This window comes from Colletotrichum costaricense (assembly GCF_030867565.1).
Source record: "Colletotrichum costaricense strain IMI 309622 chromosome Unknown Scaffold_18.1, whole genome shotgun sequence".
Lineage (NCBI taxonomy): Eukaryota > Fungi > Ascomycota > Sordariomycetes > Glomerellales > Glomerellaceae > Colletotrichum > Colletotrichum costaricense.
This window is the reverse complement of record NW_026848247.1, coordinates 652,178-673,735: the sequence shown is the minus strand read 5'-3', so window position 1 is coordinate 673,735 and position 21,558 is coordinate 652,178. Positions and strand designations below refer to the sequence as shown.

Sequence of the window (21,558 nt, the reverse complement as noted above, 5' to 3'; positions counted from 1 at the left end):
CTAGAAGAAGGGCCTTTCGCCATGTGTGTGTGTGCTTGTATAAGAAGTTCCGGAGTCGAAAAAAGATTCTTTTTTTCTCTTTTGTTGTTTGTCTATTGTATATCTAGACATGTACTATTGAGTTTCTCAACCAAATCCTCGAAAAAGACAAATAAAAAGACTCGAGCATCAAATATGAATCATTGGCCCAGGCTCCCCTCTACCGTGAACCTCATGATGGTTGTAATGCCACCATGGCATGCCTACTAGGTGTGTCGTATAAAAAAAAGCTATGTTCAGCCGCGGACATATCAAGAGCTTTGTACATAGTTGGCAGTTGCTTTTCGATCAGGCGGCCGGTCACTAACAACAAAAGGAGCAGTATAGTGTCAAGGACAAGCAAGGCTAAAAAGACGTCTGTATCGTAAATCTCTTCGTTACGCCGGATTCATTCGGGGACCCCCCTAAATAAGTGTTAAAAAAAAAAGACCTTTTGCTTTTCTTCTTCCCGCAATGCCGGCAGCAAAGCAAGTCATGTGCCACAGCGTCGAAAACTCGGAATCCATCCCTTTTTTCCATCACTGTTCCATGAAAACAAAAAAAAAAAAAGCGTTGTCCCAGCTCTAAGGTATGGAAATCCGCGCGAGTCCCATATACGGTCCCAGGGACACCTAACTCTTCTCTCTCCTCGCCGTAATTACAATAAACACGAACGAAGTTTCCTCTCTCCCCTTTGGCCTCCCTGAAACCTTTTGATTCCTCTTTCGCCGTAATGTTTGGTGTTCGTTTCGGCCCATTGTCTTCCCCCTCGTCCCGCTTTGCATCCCCTTGAGCTGTGTGGATATCGCGAGGCGAGAAAAGTCAACTTAAGCAAAAAGGCAAGTTCCTCATCAACAGACCAGAATTCATGCCTCCCGCTTAGTCGTCATCCTCCGTCCGCTCCTTGGGCTCGCGCGGCTCTCTGGGCTCCCTAGGCTCACGGGGTTCCCTTGGCTCTCTGGGCTCGCGCTGCTGGTTGTTATCGCGACGTCCCTGGCCCCTCTGCTGACGGCCGCCCTCGCGACCGCCCTCGCCGCCGCCCTGCTGCTTGCGCTCCGCCTCCTGCGCCTCGCGCTCCTTCTGCGCCTTGGCGTTGGCCTGCTCCTTGCGGATGACGTCGTGCAGGTTCGTGAACGTGCCCTTCCACGAGTCAAGACGGGTGGCGAGCTCCTGCCATTGCCGCGTGCCAAAGACGCGGTAGGTGACCTTATGGACGAGGAAGACCTGGTCCTGCTGGGAGAGCTTGCCCTCGACGAGGCCGGCGCGGATCACGTCAATGGCCCACATCTCGACCTCCTCGGCGGGGACCTGGAGGGCCTTTGCGACGGCGGCGTACTCGATGCGGCGCGAGGTCGTCTGGGCGGCGAGGGAGGCGAAGGTCAGGAGGCGGATCTTGCGGTGGAGCTTGTCGTGGTCGAGGTCCTCCTTCTCGACGAAGCCAGAGTGCTCGTCGTTGAAGTCGTTGTAGTCCTCGAGGTCCTGCTCGGCGAAGACGTCGAGGAGCTGGGAGTAGATGGGGTGGGTTTCGGAGAGGTTCTGGACCGAGGGTATGCTGCGGATGTCCGTGAAGAGGTAGTGTGTGTTGGACAGGAGGGCGTCGCGGACCGCGCGGAGGGATAGCCTCTGGGCGTCCTCGGAGCCAATCTCCTCCTTGTCATCGGCGTCAAAGGTGCGCAGGGCCTTGAGAATGTACTCGTAGCTCTCCCTATCAAGGTGGGGCACATGCCGTCAGCACATCTGATGTTCTCATCCCAAAAGTCTCGGGATATCGTAAAAAACTCACTCTTCCTTGCCAGCTTCCTTGGCAACCTCGGCAATCTCCTCGTACATCTGTCTCTGAAACTCCTCGCCGGTGGCCCACTCCTCGAACCAGCTGGGGAGGTGCTTCAGGTAGGGCTGGACGGCATCGTACATGGCGTGCGACTTGAGGAAGCGCAGGATGGCCATGAAGACGTTGAAGCGGATCGGGTTCTCGGGCGCGATGAGGTTGAAGACGGTGCTGAGGGCGTTGAGGCTCAGGCCGACGCCGTTGACGGGGCTCGAGGCGATGGGCTTGCTGAAGGCGCTGCACAGGGTGGGCAGGTGCTTCTTGGGCTCCTCGGACTGCAGGACGAGGTGGACCATCAGGTTCGAGGCGGCCGTGAACTCCTTCTCGGGCACCGAAGACAGCGCCGCCGACTTAGCCACCAGCTTGCTCAGGACCTCCTCCTTCTTGGCCTCGTTCTCGACAAGGGGCTTAATCTCGTCGGCGATGTGGAGGTACTCGGCCATCTCGCGGGCCAGCTCCTGGAAGGAACCATCGACGAACAGCAGCTGCGGCTGCGCCTGTTGTTGCTTCGCTCCCGCCGCCATGATTGTTTCCGATGTGGTGTTCGGGAATTTTGGGAGGGTCGACGACGAAGAGAGGGGGTGGGTGGGTTTCGAGGTCGGTGGTTTATGCGGTTGATCGGGGGGTTGGAGAGAAAAACCAAAAAGAGGAGGTTCTAAACCCGGGAAAAACCAGACGGCCGAAAGTGTGAGAAAGACAGAGAGAGGGGGCGTGTCGTTTGAGAAAACGGAGACAGGGGGTCGGTCTGTCGTGCGGTGAGTCCAACTGCTTCGATTTGCGAAGGCCGACTCGTTCTGCGTCGTCGTTGATGGAGGGGTGGTGGTAAGCAATTTTTTCTGCCACTTTCGCAGTTGTGCGAAAAACCGCAAATGGGGCCCTAGGCGAAGGCGGTGAACGAAGCGGGGTGCCAGCGTTCAACGTCGGGCGTTACACCGAATGCGTATCTACATCAAATCGTTCACTATGGCATGCTGTAATTCGCAAGAAAATTGAGGCAATGATATTTTTAAGCAGGATATTCTGGAATCGATATTTTCATCTTGCTTGGAAAGTAGAAAAGAAACACAAATGGCAGAAAAATAGTTGAGGACCCAACGAAGACATGTCGTTGGTTCGGCCCCACCCCGTCTATCTGGACCGCCGGTGTGACCCGCAGCAGCCTGGCCGCCTCGTATCCTCTCGGGGCCGATACATCGGTGGGTAATATCGCTGAGTCTTGGCTCCTTGACCGATATACAACTTATCAATCTAAGGTACCTCCCCTACAAATGATGGGAGCTGGTCAACCTACCGCGCATGTCATCGACAGAACGTATCTTCACAGACAAGTTTTGCATGTTGTTTAAGCTTATTATTATATTGGGCCGTTGTTTCAATCAAAGACAACGTCAAACTCCAAACTTTTGCCCATCCGTGCCTGCGTATCTGTATAGGTCGTCCAATGCTTTACTGCACAACCCTTCTCTCCAAGCCCGTGACACTACTGAAAACAATGGCTGGTGGTGTTGCAAACATAGTATATGCCTGCATGGCACCAGGAAAGCCAAGAACCCAAAACATCGCCGATGCTGTCCCCAGACACATCTCATAATCCATGCTCCCAAAGAACCCACAAGAAACATTACACAACATTACTTCCCATCATTCTTCTCAGCGCTAGCAATGTCGTTCTTTGAGTAAATGCTCTCTCCATCGGCCCCAAAGAGCGGCTCGTCGCCCTTGCCCCCCATCTCCACGAACTCGCCCACAGCTCTCTGCGAGTGGGGGTCAGCCTCTTTTGGCTGAATCTTCTTCGTGTTCTTAGCGTAAATATTGACGGGCTTCTTGCTGTCTCCCACAGGCGCTCTGGTTGCCACCTGGACTGAGTTCAATGTGCTCAAGAGAGTACGTTCTCTGGTCACGCCCCGTCGATGGACGCCCAAGCTCTGAATGCCGCCAACAAGACCATCAGTACTATCATTGACACCAGGCTGGTTCTGAGTCATCCATGGATGGTTGAGACACTGGTCCACAGTGAACCGACGTTCGGGGTCGACGACAAGCATAGAATCAATCAGGTCAACTGGTTTGAGGCATTAGTCTCTGTGCAGAAAATTTGGACTTTCGAGCCACTTACGAGCAGGGTCGCCAACAGAATCCCAGTACGGTGACGGGTAGTCGAACCTACCGCTTTTGATCTGCTGCGACAGCGTGTAGGGGAACTCCTTAGAATAGAGCTCGTCCGAGAAGGGCGGGAAGCCACACAAGCAGATGTATAACACGACACCTAGCGACCAAATGTCTACAGCTTTCGTGTACTTTCTGTGCCTGCCCTCGGCGAGAATCTCCGGAGCCACATAACTGGGCGTGCCGCACAATGTGGTCGTGAAGGACTCTTCGCCAATAATCTTTGCCAAGCCGAAATCAGCCAGCTTGACATTGAGTTCCTTGTCGACCATCAAGATGTTCTCAGGTTTGATATCTCTGTGAACAATGTTGCGATCGTGCTGCCACCAGTCAGCGCTCGACTCAGAATTACCATGATGTGAGACTCACAAGATATTTGATGCCCTGGAAGAGCTGCTTGAAGAGCTTACGCGTCTCATCCTCGCTCACTTTCTGCCTCATCACAATGAAGTTGAACAGCTCGCCTTCAGGAGCCAGCTCGAGGACCAGATAAACGGCGTTACGTTCATTGAACGTGTCCTTCAAGCAGAGAACGTTGGGATGGCTGACGCCCATGAGAACAGCAATCTCCTGCTGCAAGCCCTCCTGCTTGGATCTCTCCTCCATGCCGGGCGTTTTGGTGAAGATCTTGACGGCGTACCGTTGGCCGGTAGACTTCTCGACACACAAAAACACCTCGGCAAAGTGGCCTTTACCCAACTTCTCGAGGAGAGTGTACTGACTCAGAAATGCACTAGATTGCCGACTCTTGGGGTATCGGAAGATAAAACGAGCCTTGTCAATAACAGCGATTTCGTCTTGCTCCTGGAGCTCTCTCCGCTTGTTGCGTCCTACGATTGCTTCGTTGACGAAAGTTCCGTTACTAGACAAATCCTCCAGAATCGCAACAGTGTCACCGCCCTTGTTTTCAGTGAAGATTAAGCAATGCCTGTTGGAAATGATAGGATCGTCTACGACGATGTCTGCGAGTTGTCAGCGACACCATGGCTACGCCCGGAGACGGACGACAGGCTTACCGCACTCTGGATGACGGCCAATCAAATATCCGCCCGATGCAACTCCTTTGACCTTTGTGCGCTCGTACGCCTCTTCTTCCTTCTGCAGGGACGACTTTCCATTCTGATCCTTATTCGTTGACTCTTTCGCCTCAATAGCGTCAGGCAGAGGGCAAGCGGCTCGCCTCTTCATGACGACAACTTTGCCATATTTGGTATCGAGAGGGAACAAGTATCCCCATACGCCCTCCTTCACCTCATCCTCGACCTCGTCCGAAAGGGCCTCCTTGGTCTCGTGGGCATACTGCGAGAAAGCCTGGGTAGCCTCCTGCGGCGGCGAGGAGATGTTATTAACGGCTTGCGACGCGTCGTCCTTATTGCGGTGGTTCACCTGGCTAGGACGTCCTTCCGGGGGTGTGGCGGTGGGCTCCTTGTAGACCTCATCCGAGTCGCCGGACCTTGTGACTGGGGAGGGAAGCTGATGCTTCTTAGAGACTGGCGTCTTGTGCTCGGGTTCGGGTGATTGCCTGTCGGAGCGGCGGGGCTTCTTCGCATCCAGTTCGGTTTCTGGCAGAGAACCCTTTGGAAGGGAAAGACGATTTAGGATTGCACACCAGAAGGCCGGGCAGATCAGTAGACGACTTACTCTAGTTCGTTTCAATTGGCTCTTTTCGGGTTGAGGAGGAGCCATGGCCTCGATTGGTAGTGTTACGAGTCTTGCGGGATTCGCTCGCAAGTGGGATTCTCCGAGGCAGCAGGCGGGTAAAGCAAGGTGAGGTAAGGAATGGTTACGTCGTCGGTGAATTAATGGGTACCAGGTATGTGTCGATCTTTGGTTATGGTAAAGCTAGTACGTACGGGAAACCTCTGTACGGCCAAAATGATTTGTGCAGATAAAAGTTCTGAGGATAAGGTGTAACGTGGGTGATTGTGAAAGTTGTAACGGATTGGGGATGGGAAGATTGGATGTTGGAAGTGTTGCCTAAGGGAGAGATGTGATGGATGGCGAGGCTCTTCGCATTAATAAACCAGCTGCTCAGCAAAAGCCTGGAAAGGCAAGCCCCGAGGAGTGAGCGTGGAGTGCAGCCTGGAAAATGGAGGAGCTACTGCGTACTGCGGCCTGCGTATTGGACGATCCGGGAAGTCAGTTCCCCCAAAGTGGAGAGGGGGAAAGGGAGGTGGTAGCTTGGTGCAGGTGCAAGTGCAGTGGTGCTCAAGCTACGGCCAAGCCAGACCAAAAAAGTGGAAGAACCAACCAAACGCCCCTGGCAATGGCCCTGTGCAAGCTGCCGGGTCCCGTCAGTTTGTCCCTGTGTCCCGGTGTTGGTGAGGTGGTGGTCCTGCTTGTCCTGTCCACGGCTGTCCTGTGTCCTGGTCCTGGGGAGGGTCCCGTCCGCTGGGCTGGGCAGGGCTGGCTGGGGCTTGCTGGACCCGTCACCGGGAAGGTAACTGGGCTGAACTGTGAACACCGCCCCAGAGTGACCTTACCTCACACTGACACAGCTGGACTGCTTGCTGGAGGCAGGCAGGCAGGCAGGCAGGCAGTGGAGGTTAGCTGTTGACAGGGCCTTCCTTCCCTTGGTTTTCTCGGATCGAGGACGACCGTGCCAGAGCAAGTGGGTCCTCGAGGATCGAATGACTGTAGTGGTGCAGCAGTTGGGTGCGCTGCAGCCTAGACATGTAGTCATCGGCTGTTTCCTGCGAGCTCTTCTTCTCTTGCTCTCTCAAATGAGGTAAACCAAAGCCGCTTTCCCTGCTCAGGTCCTTTTTCTTTCCTTTTCGTTTTTTCGACTGTCGCAGGTCGTATGCAGATCTGGCAGATACGTGCACAGATACGATAGATAAGGTGAGGTAGAGAGATGGTGTAAGGTAAGGTACCTTACCTCAAGGCAAGGTAGAAGTCGTTATACACTGGGTCGCGCAGAGTTGAAAAGACGATCGCAATGGTGCTTCCGCAACGATGAGTGATACGAGAGCAACGAGGATGAACGAGGTTGAATGGCAAAACATTTTAAAATTCCGTTTTCTCGAAAAGGGAAATGACTCCCATCCCCTTCCATATGAATGCCGCCAGCCCCATGAAGCGGAAGCAAGAATCGCGCCCGCGTGCGACTGATAATAGCTCCTCTCCCACTTCCCTCCCGCCTCCGCCTCTATCACGAACCATGTGGCGGAAAGAAGCAGGTCTCATGTGAGCCGTTCTTCTCCCCTCTGCAAACCTCACCTGCACACTATCGCGATGTTCGCCTCGGAAGGGGGGCCCACTCAACCACAACCAGATGATGAAGGTAAAGTAAGGTAGCTAAGGTGTTCATGAATCATATAGCCGCTATTGCCCCTAAGGTTGCTTTCCTTACTATTTACGATCGAGATTTCCCATACTATGCTCATGGACTCCTCACCACACCTTGTCGAACTTGGGTCTCGACAGCGGGTATGGCGAACGAGCTTGACGTAGACACCCGTCCATCCTCCGTCTCGAGTCTCCAAATTGAGACATTCCTATCATGTGCCCTTCCCAGCATCTAAGAGTGACGTTCCCCACACCCCTTCTACCCAGTCTTTTAGGTCACTCTGTAAGAATAGGTGTGCGTCCCGTCGCTTGCTGTGGCTAAGTATACTACGGACCGCAGGTGTGATTCATCCCACGTCAAACCCACACGTGAGTGCTTCACCTGCCACCAAACGACTCATTTACGATTTTCCTTCTCTTTTTTTTCTCCTTTTCTGTCTGACTGCCAGTGGCAACAAGAGTTTCGCCTCAATCGCCTCATTCACTCGGTCTATGGCATACGATACAGCCGAAATAAAATGTTACTATCTTACTTTGTATTCATCATTTCATTACTATTACTATCCATACACACACTGACAAGCACGCACGCACAACGGCCGTCTCTGCACTCTCCAACCTTTGGCCTTCTCCAATCGAGGACTGCTACAATGGTGTGTACCTGATCGGCCCTGCGCTGGCTCTGTCATGGAAAAGAGCACTCTGTACACATGCTATATGTGACAACATGGTCCCGTGACTCTGGGCTCCTCATGTCCGGCAATGAAAACAGATAGCCTCTCTCGCCCGGTAGGAAAAGAAAAAGGACCACCAGACCCTTCAAAACCAATATGGCTTCTCGTAATGACAGTGTCAAAGCATGCCAGCCATTTCCTCTTCGTCTTCTTGCCAGTGCCAACATGATTTCATCCATCGTCACCCCCGGAGTCATCATAATCGTCTGTCGATAAGTGAACTTCAAGAGAAGATCTATGCCTCGCATGCAGTGCAAAGGCAAGGCACATGTTGAGTTGTCCCAGCCGCTCGAGACAGGTAGGTCGCTACCTTTCCGGAATCGGGCTCTTGGCCAGACGTCCTCCCGCGCTTACTCTCTTCTGTAATCGGGCATCTCTCTCCCGCTGCAGCTTTTCGTTGGGACTCAGGTTGCCGGGCAATGACCCGACGCTGTCGTTTGAAAACCCCGTGCTGCGCCCTCGTTTCTCTTCAATATACAATTGCGCACTCCGGCTGAGGGGGAAGGCCGGCATCGTCAACGGAACTTCTGCACCATTTTGAAGCAGCATCTCTGCAACTGGGAATGGCACCGTTCTGTCCGTCTCCGGGGGCTGCCCGGGAGTGGGAGAAGGTGACGCAGGATCGGCGGCCGCCAGCGCCAGAAAAACTGCGTGCGTTCCTCGAGACCTGTCCGTGACATTAGGACTTGCCCTCAAAGCCAAGGCGTAGATCACCTGCTGGATCTCATTCTTCTTGATGGCTGCCAGCAAGGTGTCGTCGGGGTTTGGATAACGCGAAAGTGTGGCTGAAATCGGCTCAACGTATGCCCTATCCACGTACTTTGCCGTAATGAACCGCAACCGCATCTCTCGGGTTGCCTGTGGTGTCGGCTTGAAGCCAGGCTCGAGCTTCGCTTCCCAAATCATGTTGGACACTCTATTTCCAACAAGAAGTAACAGCTCGACAATATCAGAGGTGAAGGAATTGATGTCCAAGGTGAGAGATCGCACTTTGCTGATGTGCGTGCCGAGGGAGCGATGAATGCCACTACATTCAATGCATAGAATAATGGCCAAATTGATTGAAACCCATTCGACTTTTGTACCCGACCCGCAATCAGCGCACCAGCAATTTCCTTGGTCGTTGTCGCGAAGCAATTGAAGCAGCTTGTCAGGATTCTCGTCGAAACTCGAGCTGGTTGATCGATGCGTGCTGGGCCGAGCGCCCACAGTAATTCGGCGTACGGGTGCGCTATTTGAATTTGCGTGACTGTGGTGGCTATTGTGGCCAACAGAGGGGCTCTTGCCGGTGAGGATCGAGCCAATGTCTCTCTTGATGTATCCTGAATCGCTCGGCGCCGACTTGTCTCTCATGATGCGACCTTCGACCGCACTTTGCAACGCATTGTTGATAGACGTTATCCAACTGTTCATATCTTCTTCCGACGTTGCTTGGTAGACTCGTTTGAACTGAGGCGTAATGACTTCGAAACAGAATCGACGCTCAGCATTCCGTGCTTCTCGAACAGATGCCATTCTCAAGTCGATTGGATCATTGTGCAAATCAAGCCTTTGTTTCCAGTTGCTATACTCCGAGAGCTTGCCCTGATCGAGAACAATCCAGAACCTGCTTTGTCAGGACGCAAAATGCTTTGGGGGTTCCAGGTGAACTTACTTGTGCCAACCCTGTTTGTTCAGGTTGCGCGGGTCAACATGATTGCTTCCGCCCTTACTAAGGGACCATAGCAGGCCTTCTTTACGCTGTGTGCTGCTGGCGCCTGACGATTGGCCATAGTCTTTCTCCTCCAAATCACGGATTCCTTTGAACTTTGAGGCTTGAGCAGGACTTCCAACAGAAGAATTGCCGAGACTGCCCGGGGATCGAGATAGCTCAGGAGAAGCCATTGAAAGGGAAGGATTCGAACCCGAAGACATTGCCACCTTCAACTGCGATCCTGTGCTGTCGGCACGGCCTAGATCACTGTCGGAAACATACGCAGTTCCATTTGAGCTCGCAACCGGGCCACTGCTTGTACCGGGTACAGGGATGGGATCGGGCTCATTGTACGGCTGGTTGCTTTTCTCGAGTAGTCGTCTCTTCTCTTCGCGCTCCCGCCTTTGGTACTGATACTCCTTATCGGCCTCTTGTACTTCGTTTGAAAGTGCCTCCAACTGGGGTAGAAGGGTATCGATCTTTTTCGCCGCCTCGAGGAAGCTCTTCGTTTGAGCGTCAGCGTATCGCGTGAGGTGGGACAGAACTTCCTGTTCTTTGCGGCCGCCATGCAAGTCTTGCATGAAACTCGAATAGTCGAAACGCTTGAGCTCGAAGTTGCGACGCTTGGTCTGGTACTTTGAATCACTCTCTGCCAGTTTCTTAGCCTTGACAGAATCGTGACGCTGTCCGAGATATCTTGAAACGTAAGCATAGTAATCCTTGCTTTCCTCCTCAAAGTCACGTTTCTTGGACTCGGCTTGCTTGATATCCACTGTATAGAATTTGTCCAAAGGATCGATCACAATCCTCTTGAGGTTGACAGTATTTGTCCGCTCATAGGCGAGAATCTCCCGGGCAATCTTGTCAAAGTAGTGTTCGATGGCTGGCTGGACAGCATTGGCATTTGTTGAAGAGGCTTCCCGAAGAGTATCGATGAACTCGGAAAAGTTCTTATTGGCCTCTTGCTGTGCTTCGTGTGCTTGTTTGGCCATCTTGAGCACGCGTTTCATCTGCGTCCGCATGTTGCCAGTCTTTTGCTCCAACGATTTAATCGTCGCCCTGAAGACAGGTCCATCGTCTGGTACAAGAACATCGTCGGTGGGTTTCGGGCATGCGACATCTACTTTGATCGGCTCCGACGCAGATTGTGGCACAGGGAGGATGGTGGTCGATGATGTATTGCCCGGCAACGGTGACAAGGGCTCGTCTAACTCGGCATGACTGATCCGAGAATCCACAGACTGGGACGAGGCGACACGGATCTTAGGAGGGGCGGTCAGTAGGAAGGGAGGGGATGGCGAGTTTGGGTGGCTGAGCGGCGAGACTGGGTCTGGAAGAAGTCAGCTGCGGGCCGCGGGTAAGAAGGACGAGCGAAGCCTTACTCGACACCCAGTATGAGAAACTAGCCAGAGTGTGCAGGCAGTGAGCGCGAGGGTCGTATTCGACGAACTATGACGGGATCAGCAATGCTTCATGCTCATGGTCTGTAGTGAGCATACGCTGCAGGAATTCCTCCATCCACCTCCCCTGTCTTCAATGCTCTTTGGAGGTTTCCATTTCCAGGTCCATTCAAAAGAGACGGAGGGAGTGCCGCCAGTCGCAAAGTCGCCTACCAACTCAACGTTGGAATTCTTGTGTAGATTCGGGTCTGCGTGGAACTCGCGGGTCACCAAGTTCTCTACTTCGCGGGGTGTAGAGGCATAGACGTAGGTCAGTCCGCTGATTTGAGTGTCGGTCGTTGCTACAGCGTCAGCGCCGCCGTTGGTGACAAACTGTTGGCCTTGACGTATAACGAAGGTAAAGGTGAAGACTAGCTCATCGTCTTGGTTGAGCTTCAGTATGAAATTCGGGACGCCGCCGGGACTTGTTACGACTTCGGTGTCCTGCAAATATGAAGGTCAGCGCATGTCCCTAGGAAGTAGAAAGAGCAGAGGAAGTGCGGTGCTGTTCTTTGCGCCTACGAACCTGAACGAATTCTATGGGACTGCCGTCGCCTAGCGGACGAGAGGCCGAGACTCTGGTGGCGGGGAATGCATTGGGAACGATGTTAACGGAAGAGCGCCTTCGCGGGTTGGAGATGACGAGAGAAGATATGGATACTGCAACGAAGAGTTAGCAAGCGGATGCGCAAGGCTGCATGCATGAACAGGCAAGGCAGAGGGCAAGCAGAACAGAGGGAGCAGAGGGCGGGAGGTCGCACGTCGATTCTGGTCTCTAAGATAGAGGGTAGCCCCGTCATCGGGCTTGCTGCTAACGATGCCCATGATGAGATGTTGAAGTTAGGATTAACGGCGCATGAAGATGTAGAACGTCGGAGGTGAGGCAGAGGCAGAGGGAGCGCCTCTTTGGTGGTCGGCGGGCTTTGCAGCGCGGGGTCGCAAGTTAGCCAGGAACGTGAACATTTGGCGACACAAAAAGAGGCCAAGCCACAGCCACGGACAGGCGGTACGGAAGCGTGGACTGAGCAGCCAGGTTCGAGACGCTGCGGCTGCGGGAGGCGATGAGGGCCTGAACGAAGGGGTTAAAGTAAAAGCTGCGGGGATAACGGCAGGCAACGGCGGCGTCGAGGGCGGGAGTATTTGAGGGGTGAACAGGAATGAAAGGTAAAAAACCAGAGATGTAGTGGTAGTTGTTGTAGAGTAGAATGGACGGGGGGAAATGAATAAGAGAGTCATGGAAATGCAAAAGGTTGAATGTTGCGATCCGATGTCGACGGAGAACCACTGCTGGGCTGCGGCACGTCTGCCTCAGAGGCCTGTTGCTTGTCGGTCGCTGTCACTGTGTTGCTATTGCTGAGGTGCTTGCCTGCTGCCGCTGATGTGCCCCCCAGTGCCCCCCTCCCCTCCTTGAAAGTGTCGTCAAGGCCCACATTCGGTTCAAGATACTTGTGTCGCCGCGGAGATTTCCCACGCCAGTCAGGTACATATACACGATGCAGGTGGGCTGGACTTGGCCGGGCTGGGCTTGTCACTGTGGTGGTCTGGAGTAAGGTAAGGTACCATGCCACCTCGTCTGAATTGGACTGGGAAGCACGAAGGGTAAGGTACACTACGCGCCGCCGCTGCCACTGGAAAGCTGCGATGCGCAATTAGGTACATCCAGCGCTGGCTGGGCAGGTGCATCTCACCTCAATCCCCAAGTGCCTTCCCCCGTTGTGACGTTGAATCAAGCCCACTTGGTCTTCAGGCGCCAGGGTTGGCGAAGACGAGATTGGCGCCGATTTCACTTTTATCCCGACCCCTGCCCGCCGGCCTCAAATTCCCATGATTATCCACCCGTGGAACTCTCTTCGTCTAGCCTTTCCAATGGAATACCAAGCATCGGGCTGCATCAACGATAATAATATCTATCACACAAAGAGCTTTACCCCCTCGGCATCACCTCTATGGCATTCAGGAGCGCGAGGGTCTACCTCACCTCACCACCAACGGACACCAAACCTTCCAAAGCCTTGTCAAGTACAAAAACAGCACCAACACTAACACCATCACCGCCAGCCATCCACCATCTCACCTCCGGGTTTCATGTGTCCTCCTAGGTCCTCTTTGGGGCACTGAACAGCATCCGCGTCTCTCCTTCATTCCAGGCACAACGGCGGCCTCTTTCACTTTTTTAGACGTCTATGGTGGGGTCATCAGTTCAAGATCTTCGACAGTTGACCAAAGCGCATGGGATCACCACACCACCTGGTCCTGCCCATCCCGCACATTGTTGGGCCGTAGCAAGGCACCTTGGCACTAATTACCAAGTCTTCATGACAAGCACGAACAAGCAACAAGCTGACTGGGCGCGCAGTACCGCCGTTCCTTTTCGTGCCCCCCAATCCTCTCCACTCTAGGGGCCTAGGTATTTGCCCCTCCCAGATTCCCAACTTGGGGAAGCGAAGCAAAGCCCGGCAAGCCGCGAGATCTTGAACACCCTCTCGGACGCCATGTCTCCGTCCCCCAAGTTTCTTCTACGCGGAGATATGGCCCTGTCTGTTGGCCACTGGGCAAGGATTCTGTTCATCACGCCGACAAAGCGGCTCTTGCAAACTGTTCGCTTGATTATGGCGCTTTCACCCGTTTACTTATCCAATATTCCAGAGAGTCGGGATCCAACTCGTCAACTTGCGACGACACCACCTGCAGGTTGCCAATTATGCTCCTGCATTGCATCAAGAAAGGGGGTAGCTGATGAGGGGCCTTCGGAGACTGACTCCCCAGTCCTCTGAAAAGCCTTGAAAGTCAATCGGCCGTCACTCTCCTCCACTCCAGGAACTACATAGTAGATGCAACAAGCTCTCGAATCATACGAACGAAGTCTCTGCGTTGATCGAACTTTTCGTCTAGCCAGTCGGGTTCAGTCTTGGGTTCGGCATGCTGTCCTTATGCCTACCAAAGTCCCGGGAAGCGTCTCCGCCTCTCTACCTTTGCTATGAGCCAAGCAGAGTCCAGCCGATTCCGAGACTCTCAGGTAAAAGAGGATGGAGAGCTGTTTCAGACTTTCTCTCACGAAAGCAGTGCGCCTGTCACCGATCAACGGGCGCCGGCCGCCATGGCCTGCGCGGCATAGCTGTTTAGTCGGTGCAAAGCTAAGAGCATCTCGTACGCGCCTTGATACCTATTACCACCATGACTCCTTCCGACTGTGACGGCGCACCGTTCACTCCGTCAGAAGCTTTTTGTTCCTACGGATACGATCCCACAACTTGGGCAACGTCTTGCACGCCAGCATCGAACTTGCAACCCATACATCACCAAATGTCAAATACTTTACAATGCAGGCCTGTCACCTCCGGCTTGTTGGCGCTGTATTGGGCAATTTCGCCTTTCTGACTTATTACGGCTCCAGCAGCCGGGCTCGTCCGTGTGTATGAGATAAACAATGGACCATGCGATCCCCAGCGTCCCAGCGGCAGACAAGGAACATCCCTCGGACAAAATTGAGACGAATAATCGGGCATTGGGCACAGAGAACATAGCGACTCGAGCCTTCTACCTGTTCTGAATCTACGGCTTTCAGTGCCACTGCCAGCTTGACTGCCACGACGCATCGTCGATCTTCTTGCCCTGATCATGATAAGACTGCGATTGCACCTGTGTCAAATCAACTGGACCGCTGGAACGCCAGTGTAGTCCTTTGCACAGCATAGGTCCTACCAATGAATATGGCCACAGAGCTTCTGCCGGTGACTAGGAGGTAAGACATTTGACCGAGAAAGGCATTGTGACTTGGGTCAAGGAAAATGCTCAATGAGTGCCCGTGGAGTATCGTACAGAATATGATAAGGACCGGGAAATGATGAGCTGCGCATGACGGACCAGATATGCGCGTCCTGGACGCTCCATCTTTGGTCCGGACGGACTACTGATTCGCTGGACAATGGCTGTGGAAATACCCTTGGACCGTTCGGAGGATGCAGTGGAGAAGAAAGAAAATTGAAAGAACAAGGAGAAAGGTCGATAGAAGCGGCCAAGACACATTACGCGGAAGCATGTGATTTGCTGATACCATTGGTCCCTTTGGAAATGGTCGTATCCGTACGGATAGGTAATACATAACGCTATCGCTAGTGACACAACACGCGAGCAGTTCCCTTTGGTGTTGATAGTCTCAGGCTGAACTTCACTCACATAGAATTTCAAGGCGATCTGCAGGAGGCCAGACTGAGAATCCGAGACTAATGCCAGACGGTGAAAGTTTTCGTATTGAAGGCGAAATAGCCAAGCATGGCGGCAACAGATCTCGTATCGTGAATGTCTCCCTTTGTACAGAGTGTGGTCCCACGTACGTGGACTTGCCGCCTGAGAGCTTCTTTCAAGGGAGCCTTACACGGCCTGACGAAAGAAACGAAACATCGAAAGTCGGTGACTATTCTCATGTGGTGTATCTCTTCAATTATCTGTTGGGGAGAGGTCTTGATGAAGTTTCGTCTCCAGCTCTGTCGCAAAGAAAAATCAAAGGTAGAATCTGACCCAGAGCTTGGAACAAAACACCAAGACCCATTGCATGCCAGTTGTTGGCATTATCCGTTTGCTCGCATTTCTCTAGATTGAGGTGTCGTATCGTCAGGCCAGAACTGCAGTGACCAGTGGTCCGGCCCCGTCCACGGGTCTCCGCCGGTTAGGCATCATCGATACCCGATACGCCCAGCACTAATGAAATCAGAATACCTCTGTTCACCAACTAATGCCACCCATCTTACTTGCTGCGATAAGTACCTCATTAGCGACGAAATGTTGCTAGAGGTATACTATTCGCCAACTTAGCCTCCCTCCCGTCCCTCGTGCTGTCCATACCAGGGCCGCTTAGCGCCGCACAGGGCCGCAGGTACCACCGTGCCACCTTTTCCTGAAAAGTACAAGGGGTCCCGGCAGTCACCACATCTCCTTTTCTGCCAATGACGTGTGTCACCTGCTGCACCAAACATTCACCCCCAAACCTTCTGAGGGTCCCCAAGCGGCTGCAGTGTGCTTGCTAGACATTGGGTCCTTGGCAGATCAACACCACCATCCAACTCTCGACGGCCACCACATTTCGCCGCAACCTTCATTTCCTCCAAACCCCCCGACCTACCGACGATAACTTCTCCGCTGTCGCAGCTGGAACCTTCCTGACAGCCCTAGATCGACCTGTCACGTCTACGAACAAAGTCTACAGCCGACCACTACAAACCACCTAGCTGGCCATTCTGCGCTGGTACGAGAATGACAGCTTTCTCATAAATCGTGCCCCGTTATCGCCCACGTCCGACTTTCGACCCCACGCATCTCCGGACCCGTTACGATCCGCGATCATGTCATCCGCTTCTAGGAGCTCGTGGATGCCGGGCCGTCGAGTAACTAGCAACCGGCTAAGCATGAGACCGAGGGGAGCATCCAGGGGCAACATCACCGTCGTCAGCCATGACGATGCCTATACTTTTGCATTGCGAATTGCATACCTCAACCACATCCTCCAACCGAGACAGAAGCGAAAGCAATATGTTGCCGCCCCGAAACCAGCCCAGAGATCCCACACGAGCGTCACCGAACTGGTCGGTCAATTCGTCTCGTCAGGTTCCAACAGCATCAAGCTGCCCCATGGCTTCCAGAAACCCTTGGAGAAGAGACTTAAGAACGTCCTGACAGGAAAGGAACCCATGCAAGGCTTCAACGACTCGGCTCTGAAGCGCAGCTTTGCCGAAGCATACACAGCATTCACCGAGAAGGGCTTTCAAAAATCCGTAGAGAAGGACCGAAAGCTCGAGCCTTACGTTCTCATGTTCTACTCGTCCGCGACCAAGGCCAACCAAAAGTATGCCCAGCTAACATCGGCGACGGACGACTCGTGGAAGGAAACGGCGGACAGACATATGGCCATGTTCATCAGGCTAGTGGCGCAAACTCTTCGGGACCAGGGGCACGACAGAGACAGGCCCGAGTTGATGAGCCGATTGCATACTTTGGAGAACAAGCTACTCACTAGGGATCAGAACTTGTCTCTCGACGCTGCTCAGGGCGAAGGCAACACCATCGAGATCGTCGTTCCTCCGAGCACCGACGTCAAGGACATGCCGCTAGTCCTCACCGTGGCTCGCATATTTGGTCGATCCAACTCCGAAGTACAGTCTGACATCGAGGCTAGCCGATACATCTGGACGGAGGAAAACGCGATCAAGGACATGAAGAACTACCAGCAAAGGTTGGCTTCAGGTGCACCTGGCGCTTTGAGGAGTCAGGACTTTGATGTCGAGGAAGCCTTCCAAGAGTGGAGGAGAGCTGAAGCGCCGCATCTGTCTCAAATCATTCTCGACATTTTGACTGTCAACCCTGAGTTGGCCAAGACGTCAACGGCTACGGTGGACAAGCCACTTCCTGGACGGCCCATGTCAGTCTTCGGGACAGAACAATCGTACTCGGAAATCAGCAAAGCAATCTCTAGCCCTGATGGTTCCCTCCTGAACTTCGACAGCTCTATCAACTTTGATTCTCTATCTCTCGACGACTCTAGCCAGGACTTCGAGGAGGCCGTCTACACGTTCATACCCAACGACTCGAGAGCTTTCTATAAGGCCATCCTGAAAGATTGTATGACGTATGATCAACTACACGCTGATCCGGCAGCAGAGTTCACTCCGATCTCGAAGCAGTCTGGCGACCTGCTCATGGAACTTAGCGTGTACTGGCGCCTTCCTCAATTTTCAAGACTAATTGCTTTTGTCGAGGTGATTGGGAAGAAGTTTCTCGACGGAGAGCTTCCTGCCGAGGATCTTCTCGCTGCAATCAACAACGTAAAGACTACGGGTGAAGATGTCAAGAAACCGCCACACTTACACCAGTATAACGCGGGCTTGCTGGACATTGACCAAAGCCGTTGGACCATTCATGATTTCGCTGTATACCAGCAGACACTCCACAGCCTCCACGACTTTCTACTACGAGATCTTTACAACCTAATGCTCAATTGTTACGCATCGAAACCACCCAACATTGCGGCCGTGATGGAGTTGTTGGTGGACCATATCCACTCGGATCCTGCGTTCTCCGTCAAACCTGAACAGGCTCAGGAATTCGCTACTCATCTCACCGACGGCATGAGACGTGCTGCCACGGACGCGTACAACGCTTTTGTGCACGAGAAACTACCCAATCATGCCTCTGAGTGGCAGTTCACCCACGTTGTTGAGCTCGGCCGGGCGGTCACCAAGCTTTCGAACAAAATTCAAAAACGGTACAAGAATATCGGGGAGATTATGGGCGTCAAACCCTGGCAGGTCCTCGTGGATGTGATGTTTCCCAGCTATGAACGAGATGCGCAACACATCATTGAGCGCACTATTGCAGTTGCAAAAGAGAGTGGTGAAGAAATCAACATGCAGGATGGGTTTGACCTCTACAAAGAGCTAGTTGACATGCGCCGGACACACCACGCCGCGCTGCCCGACAAGCCATTCGAGTTCCAGATTGAGGAACTTCTGGTGGACTTCGTTTGGCGATGGGTTCGCAATGCCGAGAGTGTCATGGTCGAATTAGTCGACAACGCAATTGCCGAAGATCCGTTCCAAGTCAAGACTCACAATCCCGACGGCATTCCTTCGGACAACGAACGACACAGCTCCTCCGTTGTGGATATATTTTCCATGTTCCATCAAACCATGGAACAGGTCTATCAGTTAGAATGGGACAGCGACGTCCACCACGCCAGATTCATGACGGCACTGGCTCGTTCTTACGCAGCTGGCATTGGCCAATACTGCGAGGAGCTTGAGAAACGATTTGGAAAGGAGATGGACCGGCCAACGGCGCAGGAGGCTGCAGCTGCGAACCAAACAACACAAGAAAAGTTCATGCAGTATGCTCAGTATGCTCGAGATGCCTGGAACACCAAAGATGCTCCAGAGCCGTTTCAATTCTATCCTGAGGTTTGCACCAATTTACCACCCTGCATCACGTAACTCGCTAACATAATCTTAGTCTTTCGTCAAGCTCAACAATATCGAGCATGCCATGCAAGCTCTAGACAAGCTAGAGAAGTCGATGAACGTCGACGCTTGCGCCGAGGTTTTGCAAAAGGCTGAGCGCCTCGGCAAGCAACAACCAAGACGACCTAATAAGTACGTCTTCACAATCAAGATTGTTGAAGCCGAAGACCTGAAGGCTTGCGATCCGGGTGGTTTCAGTGATCCGTACGTAGTCCTCGGAGACGAGTACCAAAAGCGTCTTTATAAGACACGCATTGTGTATCGGAATTTGAACCCTCGCTGGGACGAATCTGTCGACATCACGGTGTCAAGTCCGCTGAACATCATCGCCACTATTTGGGATTACGATACCTTTGGCGAACATGACTTTGTTGGTCGTACGTCGCTCAAGGTTGATCCCATTCACTTTAGTGACTACCTGCCTCGCGAATACTGGCTGGATTTGGACACCCAAGGTAGAGTGTTACTGCGTGTGAGCATGGAAGGCGAGCGCGACGACATTCAATTCTACTTTGGAAAGGCGTTCCGCCACTTGAAGAGAACAGAGAGAGATATGGTCCGCAAGATCACGGATAAGGTACGCTTCATTTCGTTGCACTTGGATTCAGCTGCTAACTCTGATCTAGCTCCGAGCTCAAATCAGTGCCACCATCTCTCTCGAAACTTTGCGGAGACTGGTCAAAGGTGGCGGTATCGGTTCGCAGGTGACCAGTCTATGGAAGAAGAGGGCATCGACCATGCCAGTCGTCACCACAGCAAGCGACATCGAGGGAGCATTGCAACCGCTGTTCCACTACTTTGACCAGAACTTCGCCATTATGAAACAGACCCTAACCGACGCCACGATGCTTGCGGTCATGACACGTCTATGGAAGGAAGTCCTCCAGGCCATAGAAGGCCTTTTGGTGCCCCCGCTGTCCGAGAAGCCCTCTTCGCAGAGGCCCCTGGCACAGAAGGAGATCGACATTGTCTATCAATGGTTGAATCTTCTCTTTGAGTTCTTCAATGCCAAGGATGACTCTGGAGAGCAGTTGGGTGTGCCGCAGGACGTCCTGAAGTCGCCCAAGTGGCACGAGCTGGCAGCCTTGAACTTCTTCTACTTTGAGCCAACGGATACCCTGATTCGGGAGTCTGAGCGCATGGCTGCTGCCAACGCCCAGCGCGCGACGCAAATGCTTCTTCAGGAGAAGCACGAAAACCGACTCTCGGCTCCAGCAACATTTGGGCCAACCTTTAGCGGCGGGCCTGGAGCTTTCGCTAGTATGGGCACTATCCGACGTGGCAAGAGTATCATGATGAGCCGAAATCTAGGCACAATGAGAAGAGCCAAAGAAGAGAAGCGCAAAGAGGCCCAGGCAGACCCCAGCGATGATATGATCCTCCGCATTCTTCGCATGCGGCCCGAAGCAACTAACTACCTCAGGGAGAGGCACCGTCAAAAGGAGCGCCAGGCAGCTGCTGCGGCTGCGGCGCTGATTGTCAAGAACAGTGTCAATCAGGGGTGGAATACGGGGGGTGCGTCAGCCTATCGGGCTAATAACCTGCCCAGACGATGAGATGATCGACAGCGCGGGGTGGACGCGGCACAGCGAGGCCGTAAAAGCAGGGCGGACACGGCGAGGCGTTGGCTCTCGACTTTTTTTGTTTCTGTTTCTGCTTTTTTACCTCTTCGTTTTTGTTTGCTCATCTCGTTTGGTTTACTGGGCAATTAGGTGGGGAAGGGCGGCAGGCAGGCATACTTCGATACCATTCTGGAGAGAGCAGAGAGCAGAGAAAGAGCGTGTGTTATGTGATGCCCGAGTGTGGAAGGAACGAGGCGAAGAGCAAAGGAGCAAACACGCAGCAGCAACCAACGGCCTATTCTTGTTTTTAACGCACGCAGATTTGGGCGCACGCAAATTTTGGTAATGGTTTAACGGCATCACAGGCTATATGTAGATACCCCCCTTAGCTACGTTCTTAACCTCGCCGGCGCCTTTGTTATGGTTTTTGGTTTTCAAAGGAATGAGGGGTTTTATTTATTTACTCATTTATTTATTCTTTCTTTCTTTGCCTCGTTTTTGACTCGGAGAGATCGGTCGTTTCCAGAGAGGGGTGATGATGATCCCACGGGTTAATCCGAGACTTCTCTTCTGTTTAAACGTGCAGGATCATAAGCTCGGTGATAAAGAGTGCAGTGCTACCTTTTGAGGCTGTTCTACTTGTTTGACAAGATCTACCAAGTTACTTATCCGACTCTGTGTAGTTGTACATGGTGGTCTGATCCAACTTGAAGTTTTGCTCACATCCGTCCACCAGCGAGCTAGCTAAGATGCCCGTCATACATGTAAGGCGAATTCCTCCATTGTTCCTGCCCTATGAGTTTAATGCTCTGCAGTCTGCAGTC

The 21,558-nt window shown here is 53.0% G+C and overlaps 5 protein-coding genes across 5 annotated transcripts; 2 read left to right on the top strand and 3 right to left on the bottom strand.

Moving 5' to 3' along the window:
- Window positions 1-897: 897 nt before the first annotated feature.
- Window positions 898-2,370, bottom strand: CCOS01_13770 (PCI domain-containing protein; the record flags this gene model as incomplete). Its single annotated transcript, XM_060461915.1, has 2 exons — window positions 898-1,723; window positions 1,802-2,370. 2 exons carry the CDS (start codon window positions 2,368-2,370, stop codon window positions 898-900), a joined length of 1,395 nt encoding a protein of 464 aa, XP_060307635.1.
- Window positions 2,371-3,477: 1,107 nt separating this feature from the next.
- CCOS01_13769 (uncharacterized protein) lies at window positions 3,478-5,698 on the bottom strand (the record flags this gene model as incomplete). Its single annotated transcript, XM_060461914.1, has 5 exons — window positions 3,478-3,908; window positions 3,963-4,332; window positions 4,382-4,974; window positions 5,029-5,587; window positions 5,654-5,698. 5 exons carry the CDS (start codon window positions 5,696-5,698, stop codon window positions 3,478-3,480), a joined length of 1,998 nt encoding a protein of 665 aa, XP_060307634.1.
- A 403-nt stretch (window positions 5,699-6,101) lies between these two features.
- On the top strand, window positions 6,102-6,569 carry CCOS01_13768 (uncharacterized protein; the record flags this gene model as incomplete). The annotated part of the gene is made up of 1 exon (XM_060461913.1): window positions 6,102-6,569. The coding sequence occupies one exon, from the start codon at window positions 6,102-6,104 to the stop codon at window positions 6,567-6,569; it is 468 nt and encodes a 155-aa protein (XP_060307633.1).
- Window positions 6,570-8,340: 1,771 nt separating this feature from the next.
- CCOS01_13767 (PH domain-containing protein) lies at window positions 8,341-11,991 on the bottom strand (the record flags this gene model as incomplete). The annotated part of the gene is made up of 6 exons (XM_060461912.1): window positions 8,341-9,640; window positions 9,689-11,057; window positions 11,110-11,176; window positions 11,227-11,610; window positions 11,693-11,826; window positions 11,928-11,991. The coding sequence occupies 6 exons, from the start codon at window positions 11,989-11,991 to the stop codon at window positions 8,341-8,343; spliced, it is 3,318 nt and encodes a 1,105-aa protein (XP_060307632.1).
- A 4,514-nt stretch (window positions 11,992-16,505) lies between these two features.
- Window positions 16,506-20,728, top strand: CCOS01_13766 (uncharacterized protein; the record flags this gene model as incomplete). The annotated part of the gene is made up of 3 exons (XM_060461911.1): window positions 16,506-19,112; window positions 19,165-19,749; window positions 19,799-20,728. The coding sequence occupies 3 exons, from the start codon at window positions 16,506-16,508 to the stop codon at window positions 20,726-20,728; spliced, it is 4,122 nt and encodes a 1,373-aa protein (XP_060307631.1).
- Window positions 20,729-21,558: the final 830 nt, after the last annotated feature.